The sequence below is a fragment of the Microchirus variegatus genome, assembly GCF_963457635.1.
Source record: "Microchirus variegatus genome assembly, chromosome: 15".
NCBI classification, from domain to species: domain Eukaryota; kingdom Metazoa; phylum Chordata; class Actinopteri; order Pleuronectiformes; family Soleidae; genus Microchirus; species Microchirus variegatus.
In genome coordinates, this window is record NC_139816.1 from 7,494,697 (window position 1) to 7,508,213 (window position 13,517).

The 13,517-nt window shown below is 42.9% G+C and overlaps 1 protein-coding gene across 1 annotated transcript; it reads left to right on the forward strand.

The window, feature by feature from the left end:
- Positions 1-3,156: 3,156 nt before the first annotated feature.
- On the forward strand, positions 3,157-13,376 carry vill (villin-like; the record flags this gene model as incomplete). The annotated part of the gene is made up of 19 exons (XM_083901317.1): positions 3,157-3,228; positions 3,512-3,586; positions 4,392-4,585; positions 4,835-4,943; positions 5,160-5,270; positions 6,067-6,272; positions 6,359-6,437; positions 6,524-6,622; positions 7,044-7,197; positions 8,380-8,480; positions 8,574-8,711; positions 8,806-8,964; positions 9,988-10,167; positions 10,252-10,397; positions 10,497-10,641; positions 11,580-11,768; positions 11,957-12,025; positions 12,182-12,514; positions 13,263-13,376. The coding sequence occupies 19 exons, from the start codon at positions 3,157-3,159 to the stop codon at positions 13,374-13,376; spliced, it is 2,673 nt and encodes an 890-aa protein (XP_083757443.1).
- Between the last annotated feature and the right edge of the window lie 141 nt (positions 13,377-13,517).

Below are 13,517 nucleotides of genomic sequence, written 5' to 3' on the forward strand. Positions count from 1 at the left end.
TTACTTGAGTACAATAATGTCCACCTCTGCTGGCTGTTTATAATCACATTTCCGATGAAAACACAGTCAGATTCAGACTCTTCAGTGAACGTCGGCTCCTTCTGTGATCGGTTCAATGCGTTAACGTCTCCACGGGCGCGAAAACAAACGAGCACAAGTGAGCCCAGAGCTGTAAAAGCTCCCGTTAATGTCGATTATTGTTCCCAGAATGAGGAGATTTAACCGGAGGAAAAAGGCCTCCGATTCCTGTCCTCCAGTTTCCCTCTCCTCAGCTCCCTTTTGGCTCATTGTAAGCGACGTTAAGCGCTGACAAAAACACGCGTGACGCGGTGATGTCATTATTTGCATGTCTGGTCACTGATCTCCACCACATCCAAAAAAAAAAACTGGGAGTGTGTGTGTATGTGTGTGTGTGTGTGTGTGTGTGTGTGTGTGTGTGTGTGTGTGTGTGTGTGTGTGTGTGTGAGGCGATTTATAAAGCGCTGGTATTTTTAGTCTCTCCAAGGGCAGGAAATTACAGGTGTGTTCAAAGGGGGGGGGGGGGGGGGGGGGGTAGGGGGGGCGTGGAGACAAACACATCCAGCCCTCAGGTCGCACACAGGAGGAGGGAAAAAGCCAGTGAAGCATTCTCACATAAAAGATCATCATCTGACTAAATCTACCTCCTCATCTGCACAGGACACGGCCAGGCCTTCACTGCAGCACACACGGCACAAGGTGAGAGGCATGCTTTTATTTTGAAAAGAAAGAAAAATGCATATTTCTGGACAAATATTCTTCACATTTAGGATTTAAAAGTGTATGATTTCATAGGAGCGGTATATTTATATATATACATATATATATATAGATATATAGAGATTAGTATTTATTAGTGATGCCCATTGTGTATGCTGAGTGTAAAATGCACACAGCAGCTTCATTGATGTGGAACCAGTCCGTCCTGTCACGTTAATCCTGTCTCTCTCTCTCTCCCACACACTCAGTTCCTCATCTAATCTCATCTGTGGCTGTGATCAGATTACAGAATATACAGAGCTATACTATACTGTGTCTTATTTTAGCCAAAGCTTTTATTAGATAATAAACATTTTATTACCCTCCGACGTGAGAATTGGACTGGTTTTGCGTTTTAATGGCGTCGATAAATCAGTCATTCCGTTTGGCTTTGTGGAATGTTCCATCACATTAATTTTATTCCTTAGTTGTTGTTGTTTTTTATTATTTTTAGATGAAATATTGTTGCCATAATCTCAAAAACTAAAGGTGAAAAGGCACGGCTGCAGGGTGTGGCTCATCCTGTGTTACTTGTGAGGGGAATAAACGATAATAAATGAAAATACCAATAATGAAGTGCATCTACTATTGGGTTGAAATGACCATATCATTGATATATTTACTTCTAAACATCTTACTTATTTACAGACGTTTGAATGAACCAATAATAGCAATAATTCCATAACCATGTTGTATAAAAGAAGGAAACACAATAAAATATTGTTTAAATAGAGGCCCAGAAATTAAAAATTCACACCAATAACCAATAACATAAGAGAATCATGTCTTTTTGAGTCTTTTTTGAAGACATTCCTACGATAAAATAGTTACACTGTGACTCACACACTTTATTCAAACCTTAAATCTATTCTTCTCTTTGCTTTGTGTGTGTGTGTCGCCTTCTTATCTGATTACATAACTCACCAAGCCCTGGTAAAAAATGAATTAATTGAGGGTGTGGTAACTGATCCTGGATCAGTCCTGGTTTACCCTCACCTTAGAAACACCGACTCCATTAATCGCAGAGCGGTGAGACGTTTTATTTCAACACCTGAGGCAATGATTAAACTGTGAGGCAGAGACAAAGTATGTGTGTGTGTATGTGTGTGTGTGTGTGTATATGTACTGTATGCACGACAATATTATTGGCTCACCTGGTGAGTGAGGAGCTGTTTGTCAACTGATTGCAGAAATTGTATGTTGCTATGGAAACGATCTGACACTCATTGTAGAGTAAAGTGGTGTTTTGTTGTCAGTGCTCAAACTCACTCTAATGGTTTATTTGTTCTTAAAGAGACTTATTTATTTTAACAATGAAACAATGGAGGATTCTAAGGATGGGTCAGTCATTAGTATAGTATTGTATAGTGTATAGTATAGAATACTATAGTTTATAGTATAGTTTTGTATCGTATATTTTATTATAGTATAGTATAGTATAGTTTACTATAGTATAGCATAGTATAGTTTTGTAAAGTATAGTTTATTATTGTATAGTATAGTTTACTATAGTATATTATAGTATAGTTGTGTATAGCATAGTATAGTTTTGTATAGTTTATTATTGTATAGTATAGTTTACTATAGTATAGCATAGTATAGTTTTCTATCGTGTAGTTAATTAAAGTTGTATATAGTATCGTATACGATAGTTTTGTATAGTATAGTTTATTATTGTATAGTATAGTTTACCATAGTATAGTATACTAGTTTACTATAGTATCGTATAGTTTTGTATAGTATCGTATAGTTTTGTATAGTATAGTATAGTTTATTATTGTATAGTATAGTTTAGTATAATAGTATAGAATAGTTTATTATAGTATAGTTTTCTATAGTGTAGTTAATTTAAGTTGCAGATAGTATAGTATACTATAGTATAGTTTTGTATAGTATAGTTTATTATTGTATAGTATAGTTTACCATAGTATAGTATACTAGTTTTGTATAGTATAGTATAGTTTATTATTGTATAGTATAGTATAGTTTATTATTGTATAGTATAGTATAGTTTATTATTGTATAGTATAGTATAGTTTATTATTGTATAGTATAGTTATATAGTTACATATAGTATAATAGTATAGTATAGTTGACATATTATAGGAATAAAAACAACGTAAGAGGAAATATTGATTATTTTTGTCAATATACAACATATATATAACAACTATATATAATAACTAAAATAAGATGAAAACATTCTGTATGATCCGAGTTTTAAACTGATCATAAAATGCACACAGTAAAGTGAATAATCACTAGGACGAACAGTAGAGAAGAAGTGCAACGTTTAAGAGGAGGAGTTTCAGGAGATATGAAAATGTGTGTGTGTGTGTGTGTGTCTGGTGTGTGTGTGTGTTCCAGTTCAGCAGAATGATGAGCGACGACACTCCAGACGCGTTCAGAAATGTGGGTCGAAAGCCGGGCCTGCAGATATGGACCATCAACGTGAGTCAGAGCCCAAACACACACACACACACACACACACACACACACACACACACACACACACACACACACACACATGTAACCCCACGTTACTGTCGATGTTGACATTGCTGGCTGATAAGTCGTGGGTGTGGTGTGTGTGTGTGTGTGTGTGTGCGTGCGTGCGTGCGTGCGTGCGTGCGTGCGTGCGTGCGTGCGTGCGTGCGTGTGTGTGTGTGTGTGTGTGTGTAGGTGAAATCCCACTGTGTTGTAACATTTAATATGTTTTTGTTTTTGTATTCAGAACATGAAGATGACGCCTGTTCCAGCCCAAGCCTTTGGCAACTTCTTTGAAGGAGACTGTTACATCGTTCTACACGTGAGTGCTTTTTCAAACATCCTGCTTTTATTTCGGATGCTTCCTTTACTTGACTTTGCTTTTAACACACATCTCTCTCTCTCCAGTGTTTCTTTCCAGAGTCTTTGAAATCTCTCTTTGGCTCTCTTTGAATTTCTAGATGATGCTTCTCACAACTTTGAGCATCAACAATCACTTTTTCCCTCAAGTCTTAAACATTTTGGCACGATGCTTTCTCAAGTGACAGCTTAAACCCCTTATACTGTGTATAAATTGGGAGTTTTGACTTGATTTTTTGAGCGTTATAAAGTGAAGCATATCGTTGCACAACAGCGGTTTGTGCTGTGGCTCAATGAAAAGGTCATTTTGACCCTGGTAGTTTTTGTTTTTTTTGTGGAATCATCAAAGTCAAGTAATGGAAGTATCCAAAATAAAATTCGGGGGTCACATATGGCACAATTTGAGCTCAAGTGGGCTGGACCAGTGTAACAATAGCATAACAATAACCTTGAAACTACAAATTTGAAATTTCTTGAGGAAATTGAGTGCAATTTCGACAATATTATGCCTAAGTTGACCATTTTACACATGTGCATTACAACTTCTTACAGATCCTAGTAAAAAAATATATAGTATTCCACATTATTATTAGAAATTTGGACCGGATTGGACCCTCCGTTGGGCCAGTTCTGGCCCTCGGGCTGTATGTTTGACACCCCTGGTATAGTACCCGTCCAGGGTGTCGCCTGCTTTTCGCCCCACGACCCTCGTGTGGAGGATAAAGTGCTCGACTTGTGTGAAATCTGCGTCTCCTTCTTCTCACCAGGTGAGCAAGAGCTCAGGTCAGTCGGCTGACCTTCACTACTGGATCGGAGACGCCTCCTCTCAGGACGAGCAGGGCGCGGCGGCCATCTACGTCACCCAGCTGGACGAGCACTTGGGCGGGAGCCCCGTGCAGCACCGGGAGATGCAGGGCGGCGAGTCGCCGCGGTTCAGGAGCTACTTCAAAAATGGCCTCATGTGAGTCCAAAGATTGAGGCGAGAAAGTGGAGTCACACTCACACACTTATAGGCTTTAATCTCCCTGAGACGGGTGGGGGGTGGGTTACACGACTAATCCCTGTGTGAAAAGTCATTACGACACACCATTCTGTCGTTCAAATGCCGAGGTTAATGTGTCATGTGTCCTTTTTTTTTTTATTGACGCAATTGAACTTTGGTCAAGCAAGCGGAAAACTGACGGGCTGTGCACCCAATGTATCTCCACAGCTACAAGAAAGGAGGCGTGGCCTCGGGTTTCCAGCACGTCGACACAAACTCCTACAACGTCCTGCGACTGCTGCACGTCAAGGGGAGGAAGAACGTCACCGCGAAGGAGGTACGGGGACAATAAAGTCCTCACATGACACTGGGTGTTGGCTTTGCCCTCTTACAGAAACTATGTCACGCTTAGTTTACATAGCTGCAAAAGTATTTGATCAATATTTTTCCCTCTGCATTAACAGCAGAGCGTGACCGTTACGATATGCACTTGTCCAAATATTTGAATAAAGGTAAATGATCTGTTGGGGACGTTTTGCATGTGTATGTGCAGGTGGAAGTGTCATGGAGCAGCTTCAACAAAGGCGACATCTTTCTTCTGGACATGGGGAAATCCATCGTGCAGTGGAACGGACCACAGAGCAACAGGAGAGAGAAGCTCAAGGTGATATTTACGTCTGAAACTGGGCTGAGGCCCCTCCATCATAGTTTGGAAGATGATTGAACCGGTTTTGCATTGAACAAGGTCAGAATTCTCCTCAAGGAAGGAACGACTAAACACAATGAACACAAGTAGGCAAAGAATGATCAGATGATCCGATAAAGGAGAGGAATTCAAACAAGGCAAGACGATGGGCAGGTGAAACACATCAGGGTGAAGCAAGACAATCATGAGGAGGGAAACCAGACGCTGGCAAGAAGTCAATTCAGAGTCGATACGCAAGAAGATAACCAACAGAGGAAGTAACATGGTTCGTTATTTTGAGACAACAATAGGTTGACATCTACCTTGTTGACCAGTTTTGGCCAGCGTGTCTTCCCCCTTCCTCACGACTGTCACCCGATCTTAGGTGGCGCCGTGCCTCGACGCGGCAGATCTGACGGGAAGGTCACGCCTCTTTAACAAAAAAAAACTAAGAGGAAGTAACACTCAAGAAAATAATCCAGAGAGAACAAAAACAGAACAACTCATAATCCATGAAAAATACAAAGTGATAGATCCACTCCCACTCTCATGTTCAAGGGTTAGTGTTAGGGTTGGGGTTAAGAGTTTAGAAGGTTTAAACTTCTGTTGCACAGGCCTACTGATCCGGCTTGTGGTGATGGTGGTCCAGTCCAGGTCCAGTAGACAGGGGACCAGGGTATGATCAAATCGATAGATCCACTCCCTCTCTTAGGGTTGGGGTTGGGGTTGGGGTTAGGGGTCCAGAAAGTCTAACCTCCTCTGCTTCCTTCTGCAGGCCATACTCTTGGCTCAGGACATCCGCGACAGGGAGAGAGGAGGCCGCGCTCAGATCGGCGTGGTGGAGGGAGAATGCGAGCAGGACTCGGCGGAGCTGATGAAAGTCATGACGGCGGTGCTCGGCCAGAGAAGTGGCCCGCTGAACGAGGCCACGTCTGACGACAAACCTAACAAGACACAGAACACCAACGTCAGGCTTTACCAGTAAGAAGTCCTCGTCCCTTCCACTCTTGTCAGAAATAGCGGGATATTTTTTTATATAACAGTATCTTATATGTTCATTTTCCTAGTGTTTTTGACGATAACGGCAACGTGGTGGTTCAAGAAGTGGCGGCGCAACCTCTGACGCAAGACCTGCTGCTCTCCTCGGTAAAAACCTTATCCCACAGACAGATTTCTGCCATTTATTTGTCTCTGCTCACTGTTTCTTATTATTATTATTCTGCTGCTGTCAGGACTGTTACATCGTGGACCAGAGCGGCTCCAGTGTGATGGTGTGGAAAGGCAAAAAGGCCTCGAAGGAAGAGCGGCGAGATGCTCTGAACCGAGCACTGGTGAGTTCACTGAAATAACGCACTGTGAATCAGAGGTTATGGTGGAGCAAATCTTGGTCCTTTATCGACAGAATCACCAATAATAAACGTACGAACAACGAGGCCACATTGGCTGTATGCATGCCATGGATATGGAGCTTGCAATAGGGGATAGCTGGGTCTGGTAACTCAGCACCGCAGACCTTCAGGCTTGGTTTGTTAGAAGCTACAGTGATAAGATCAGTATAACTGGTAGGACTGCTGCAATTGTTCCGAAAAGAGGCCACCTCTACTTCCTACGACCTCTTTCCTGCAGTCGCCCACAAGTGCACGAAGATTCACTCTGGTTTTTGAACATGTTTTGTCTGCTAGACATCGCAAATACACCGCGTCGGCTACAGAAATTCATACGACAGACGTTTTCCACCCTTTTCTCTACCAGAACTACATCAAAGCCAAGAGCTACCCGCCCAGCACCACGGTGGAGGTGATGAGCGAGGGAGGAGAGTCGGCCATGTTCAAGCACTTGTTCAAATCCTGGACGGATAAAGGACAAACTCAGGGAATGGGCAGAACCTACAGCGTGGGAAAGATAGGTAACCTTCGTTCATCACTGTTCATTGATGTTTTATTTTGGTCCGTCGAGGTATATGGAGCAAATGGAACCCTAGATGATACTGATGTGACCATGAATTACAGTACTTAAAGTGGACCTAGACCGGAAGTTCCAATTAACGCTGTTTTTTAGTGTGTATCTGCGTCATTACCTTGTTTAAGAAGCCCTGAAGGTTCTAAACAAACATTTCAGCCACTGCTGAGAACGCTGTGTTTTATTGTAATCTCGGGCTCAGCGAGATCTCTGAAAGAACCTGGTCCGGTTACGTAAACACTGGTTCTCCTGAACAGCAGATCGTCCTGCTCCTGGCGCTAGTCCGGGCACATCCGGTTGCGTTCATTGAACCGCAGAAGAAGAATAACGTCCGTTGTGGAGGTGTTTCACGAGCGACAGTGTCTTCTGACTCCGGGTCAAAGTCATAAAAGGGACTGCGGTGGGGAGTCGTGAAGAAGCTATTTTTAAACACTGTTAAAACAATGTTTTGATAATGAGGAGCAGTGCATCCACCGTTCCAGAGGGGGGAGCTGAGCTTCTCAGAGTGGGTGTACTTCCGGTTACTGGCCAATCACCAGACTCTGTCTTCTGGGTGAGAGAGTTGAGTCTCAAATCTCGCGGCTGGGAAACAACGTCAGAAAAGAGGGTCGTTTACAGCAACTAGGAGGTTTTTGACCATAAAAACAAGTTAATGTATGTAAGTGGACCTACATAACTAACATATATGTGCAACAGGACCACTCTATGTGAGCTTTAATATGATTAAAGGTAGGGTTGGAGATCCTGGAAAAACAGTTTGAGCAGGCTACATTTATGAGAGCACAGGAACGCGCAACTAACGCAAATCTGGTGATGCTAACTCTTTTGGATACTTGTTCAAATGACAACGTGATCCCGGAAAACAACAAATATCCTCAATAAAATCATAAAGTGATTTTCCTTGGCAGTAGCTTTCCCCCAAAAACGTCTTTCGTTGGCGACAAACACCTGTTGTTGGCACCGTTTTTCCGCCGTAACGTTGCTAACACTCTCGTTGAATTTAGCAAGCTAGTATTAGCAAGCTAGCATTGTCTTGTGACTGTTACCATTATGATTGGATAGTGTTTTTACTGGCCCGTCTTTAATAAAGTACACATGTTTTATCTGAGTTCTTTGGGTCTTGACACAGCTAAGGTTGACCAGGTGAAGTTCGACGTGATGGAGCTCCACGCTCGCCCCGAGCTGGCAGCGCAGCAGCGCATGGTGGACGACGCGTCTGGAGACATCAAGGTGACCAAACCTGTGGAGCAGACGCACTGTCCACCTCACAGTCGGTGTGTTTTTTACGTTATTATTATAACACGCGTTTCATGTCACCATCAGGTGTGGCGCGTTGAGAACCTGGAGCTGGCCGAAGTGAATCCAAACACTTACGGACAGTTCTACGGCGGCGACTGCTACGTGGTGCTGTACACGTACCTAAGAGGGAACCAGAAGCAGTACATACTCTACATGTGGCAGGTCAGACACCGTCAGGAACACATGAACGCATGAGCTTTCTTCACATCCACACTTTTATCCCAGAACAATGTGATTTCAATGTGTCTCGCACCAGGGCCGCCACGCCACCAAAGATGAGATCACGGCGTGCGCCTACCAGGCCGTCAATGTCGATAACAAATACAATGGAGCGCCAGTCCAGGTCAGGGTGGTGATGGGGAAGGAGCCTCGCCACTTCCTGGCTATATTCAAAGGGAAACTCATCATCTTTGAGGTACGATCTTAGTGTTTTTTGTGAGTTTAAGGTCCCAGTGCGTGATATTTAGGAGGTTTTATTGATAGAAGTTGAATTAATTGGCACTGAGACCAATCTGATGAATCTGTTGATTATTTTCTCGATGAATTGAGTAATTCTTGGTTCATAAGATGTTGATCGGTATTTTTCAAACCTGGAAATGTCTCTTTTTTGTCCACAAATCATTTTTTAATGATTTCTCATATGTTATATGGAGCAAACAAACCAGAAAATACTCACATTTAAGAAATTAAGAAGCCGGAAAATCAGAAAACTGAACACTCAAAGTAATTGTTTCATCCCTACTACTCATAGTGCTTAAAAATAAATATGGTTTTGGTATTTGTAGTCTAAGAATAACATTTTTATATGGAGATTTGTCACGGGCCTTGCTTTACAAAGTTTCTACAGCTGCCAAAAAAAGCCCATGTAGGACATATAATATTTATGTTTTTCATGTATTCATATTCAGCCAGAGACACTTTTTATGTAACAGTGCTGGCACAACGTCAATGTCATTATCCATAGATCTTTAGCATTAGGTGTGGGGAAATAGGCTGGAAAATACATGTGTCTCAGGCGTGGACGCTCTTATCTGTTAACATGGACGCTGGAATTAAAAATATGACGGGAGGCAGCGGCGTTGAACACAGTGACACGTGGAACTACAGGCCTAAATCTGACACAATGGGTCTGAGAGTGGTAGAAATATATAAGTCACAGACATCACGTCCAACCGTCTACTGGATTATACTCATATATGTCATTCTTTATCCTCTAAATGGGAACCTAAGTCACACAATTGTGAAAATGTGCTACTGAGGAAGACCTGAAACTAGTGATGATCATTCTTTCTCCCACTGACTTCATTTAAACCATTTAAAAGTTGTGGTGCCCCCTGGTGGCTAAAAGCTACTTCCATCCTTACTCAATGGAGTGATGATAGCAGCACTCTTTTACAGTAAAATGTATTAAAAATGTAAAATTGTGTGTGTTTTAAAGGGAGGCACAGGTCGTCCAGGTGTGGTGAACCCTGACCCTGCTGCCAGGCTCTTCCAGGTCCGAGGGACCACGGAGCTGAACACCAAAGCCACCGAGGTGTCGGCCAGGGCGTCGTCTCTGAACACCAACGACGTCTTCCTGCTCAGGACGGATCGCATATGCTACCTGTGGTACGGAAAGGTAAGTCTAATAAGTCTAACATGAGGACTAAAGAATACTACATTTGTGTTTGATCGTTTGACGCCCGGTTTTTTGTGCGTGCAGGGCTGCAGCGGGGACGAGAGGGTGATGGGGAGGACGATGTCCGATGTGCTGTCCAAGCAGGACAAGCAGGTGGTGATGGAGGGCCAGGAGCCGGCGGAATTCTGGGTCGCTCTGGGAGGGAAGGCGCCCTATGCTAGCGACAAGAGGTAAACACACAATGGACAATGGCTAATTCAAACCAGGCTAGCAAATGAACGAGGAGCAGGTGACACAGTTGTTGTTGTCGTTGTCGTTGTCGTTTCCAGACTGCAGAGGGAGGAGCCTCCTCACCATCCGCGGCTCTTTGAATGCTCCAATCAGACGGGCCGGTTCAGGATGACCGAGGTGGACGACTTCGCCCAGAGCGACCTGGACGAGGAGGACGTCATGCTGCTGGACACGTGGGAGGAGGTGAGAGGTCAAAAGTCAACATGCTTGTGTGTGACCTTGAGATGCAGAACCACATTATCGTTCAAAGGTTTGGGGCTCACCTATACGATTTTTTGGTGTGTTTTCCATTAAAAGTCAGACTTTTATTGATCAAAAGAGTCGCAAAATGAATAGAAAATATAGTCAAGACATTGACGAGATTAGAAATAATGATTTTTATTCCAAATAAAGACGCAGCAAAACTGTTTTCAGCTGTGCTAACGTCATTGCACAAGGGTTTTCCATGGATGTATAATATGAACTGGATAGAGCACCGCCCCCTCTGCTTTGAAGACAATTTTTACATGGTGGCCACTGTGGGTACTGCAACAGAAAACCCCATGGAGCCCAAGAGCAATTTTCCCATTAAACGCAATAGTAAAAGAGACGCCTGCAAAAGTGTCCACAGGACACCTCGAGACATGGACAGAGGCTTTTATAGATCTTTTTATAGTAGTGACACTACTGCGCATGCTCTATGGACCCATAACCCGGAAATAAACGCGGAAGTCAAAAACTTTTTGGGCATATGCGCTGGGTGAGCAGCTTCATAGGAATGAATGGAAGCGAAGGGGCGGAGCTCTATCCAGTTCATATAATACATCCATGGGGTTTTCTAATAATCCGATAGCCTTCTAACACGATTAGCAAACACAATGTACCATTAGAACACTGGAAATGGGCCTTTATACACCTATGTACATATTCCATTAAAAACCAGACGTTTGCAGCTAGAATAGTCGTTTACCACATTAACAATGTATAGAGTGTATTTCTGATTCATTTAATGTTATATTCATTGGAAAAAAAGTGCTTTTCCTTAAAAAATAAGGACATTTCTAAGTGACCCCAAACTTTTGAACGGTAGTGTACATTGTCACAAATATTCATCCATTTGTTTCCCGCCACGTCCCTTTTAGGTTTTCTTCTGGGTCGGAAACTTAGCCAACCAGGCCGAGACCAAAGAGGCGTGGAACTGCGCGCAGGAGTACCTGAGGAGCCACCCGGCGGGCCGCGACCCGGACACGCCCATCGTCTTCGTCAAACAGGGACACGAACCTCCCACGTTCACCGGCTGGTTCAACGCGTGGGATCCTCACAAGTGGAGCGTGAGTATTCGTCGCGGTTTCGATCGACTTAGCGACTTAAGGACTAAATAAAGCACGAGCCGAGCGCGGCGTTTCAAATCAGTGTTTGTGCATGAATCTCAGATTGTGTCAGTAATTAGACTTGGTCACGTGGTCCGCATGCCGAGTCGTTTTTTAAGTCCTGCTTCACTTTACCGTCTTCTCCACAGGGAGGAAACTCCTATGAGGAGATGAAAAAAAAGCTGAGCGGCGCAGCATCTCTCACACAGATCACGGTCGTAAGTGATTGACACTAATCCCAACTCTAATTCACCAAATATTAACCACTAATGTCTTGCATCAACGACCAAATTATGTCACTAACCTTTATACGGTGTTGTTTTCTGTCAAATAATAAGAAAAAAAAAACTAATATTCACGTCACGTCTCTGCAGGATACGAAAAGCTTGAACATGAATAAAAGTCCTGTCGGGGGGAGCGGGAGCAGCTATGGTGCTCCAGGCAGCCCCGTGAGCTCGCCTCCACACTACAGGATCCACGGAGGCGACGCTTCACCCAAACCGTCGACTCCCACCAGTCCGTCCACACAGAGAGGACAGACATTTGTGACCAAGGCCCCGTCCCCGACCTCTAGTTTCAAGCCATCGTTCGCAGCTGGTGGAGCTATGTCGCCCTCCTCTGCTGGGGCGACGTATCTGAACCCCGAGCTCCTCATAGACAAGACTATCAGCGAGCTGCCGCAGGGAGTGGACCCCAACCACAGAGAGGTGGGTGGTGCACCATCCGGCCAAATCTGAACTAATAACTAACTAATAACGCTTCATTTTACTACGGAAGAGGAATAGGGCCACACAGGGAAAAATATTTGTGGTCTGAAAAGTTAAAGTATGAGTCAGTATTCTGTGTTTATTCACAGAATTCTGACTTGAAACTCATAAATTCTGACTTTAAATTTCAGAATTTTGACTTTAACTCAGAATTCTGACTTTTTTTCAGAATTTTTACTTTATCTCAGAATTCTGACTTTATTTTCAGAATTCTGACTTTATTCTCACAATTCTGACTTTATTCTCACAATTCTGACTTTAAACTCAGAATTTCTGACTTTATTTTCAGAATTCTGACTTTAAATTTCAGAATTCTGACTTTATTCTCAGAATTCTGACTATAAACTCAGAATTCTGACTTTATTCTGAGAATTCTGACTTTATTCTGAGAATTCTTTTCAATTCAGTGTTTAGGGATTTTATTTAACACTTGACGTCAATTTTTTTTTTTTATGTTTTTCAATCACAACTTGCTCCGTTATTCTGGGAATAAGGTATGTATCACAGAGCAGCTGTGTTTATTTATCTGTGCAAATAAGTAATAAGTAAAAAACTGTATGTTTACATTGTGTGTATTTATTTTTTTTATCTTGAAGCAGGATATAAAAACCTCACTGACTTGTGAAGTAGTAACCGTGTGTGCACAGCAGGGGTCAGTGTCACAGTCTTTGTCCCCCTCTGACTGCAGGACTACCTGTCTGATGTGGACTTCCAGAACCTGCTCGGCACCGGACGCTTGGACTTCCAGCGTCTTCCCAAGTGGAGGCAAAACGACCTTAAGAAGAAAGCCGGACTTTTCTGAGACGCACGTTTAACAACAAACTGTGTCTTTAGAGGCCTTTATCATTTCATTTTTCATTGTCAACTGCCAAAAACACTTATTTTAACAGGATTTTGATTCTATTTTTCTCCCCATATCTCTCAAAATCATTTATATTATGAA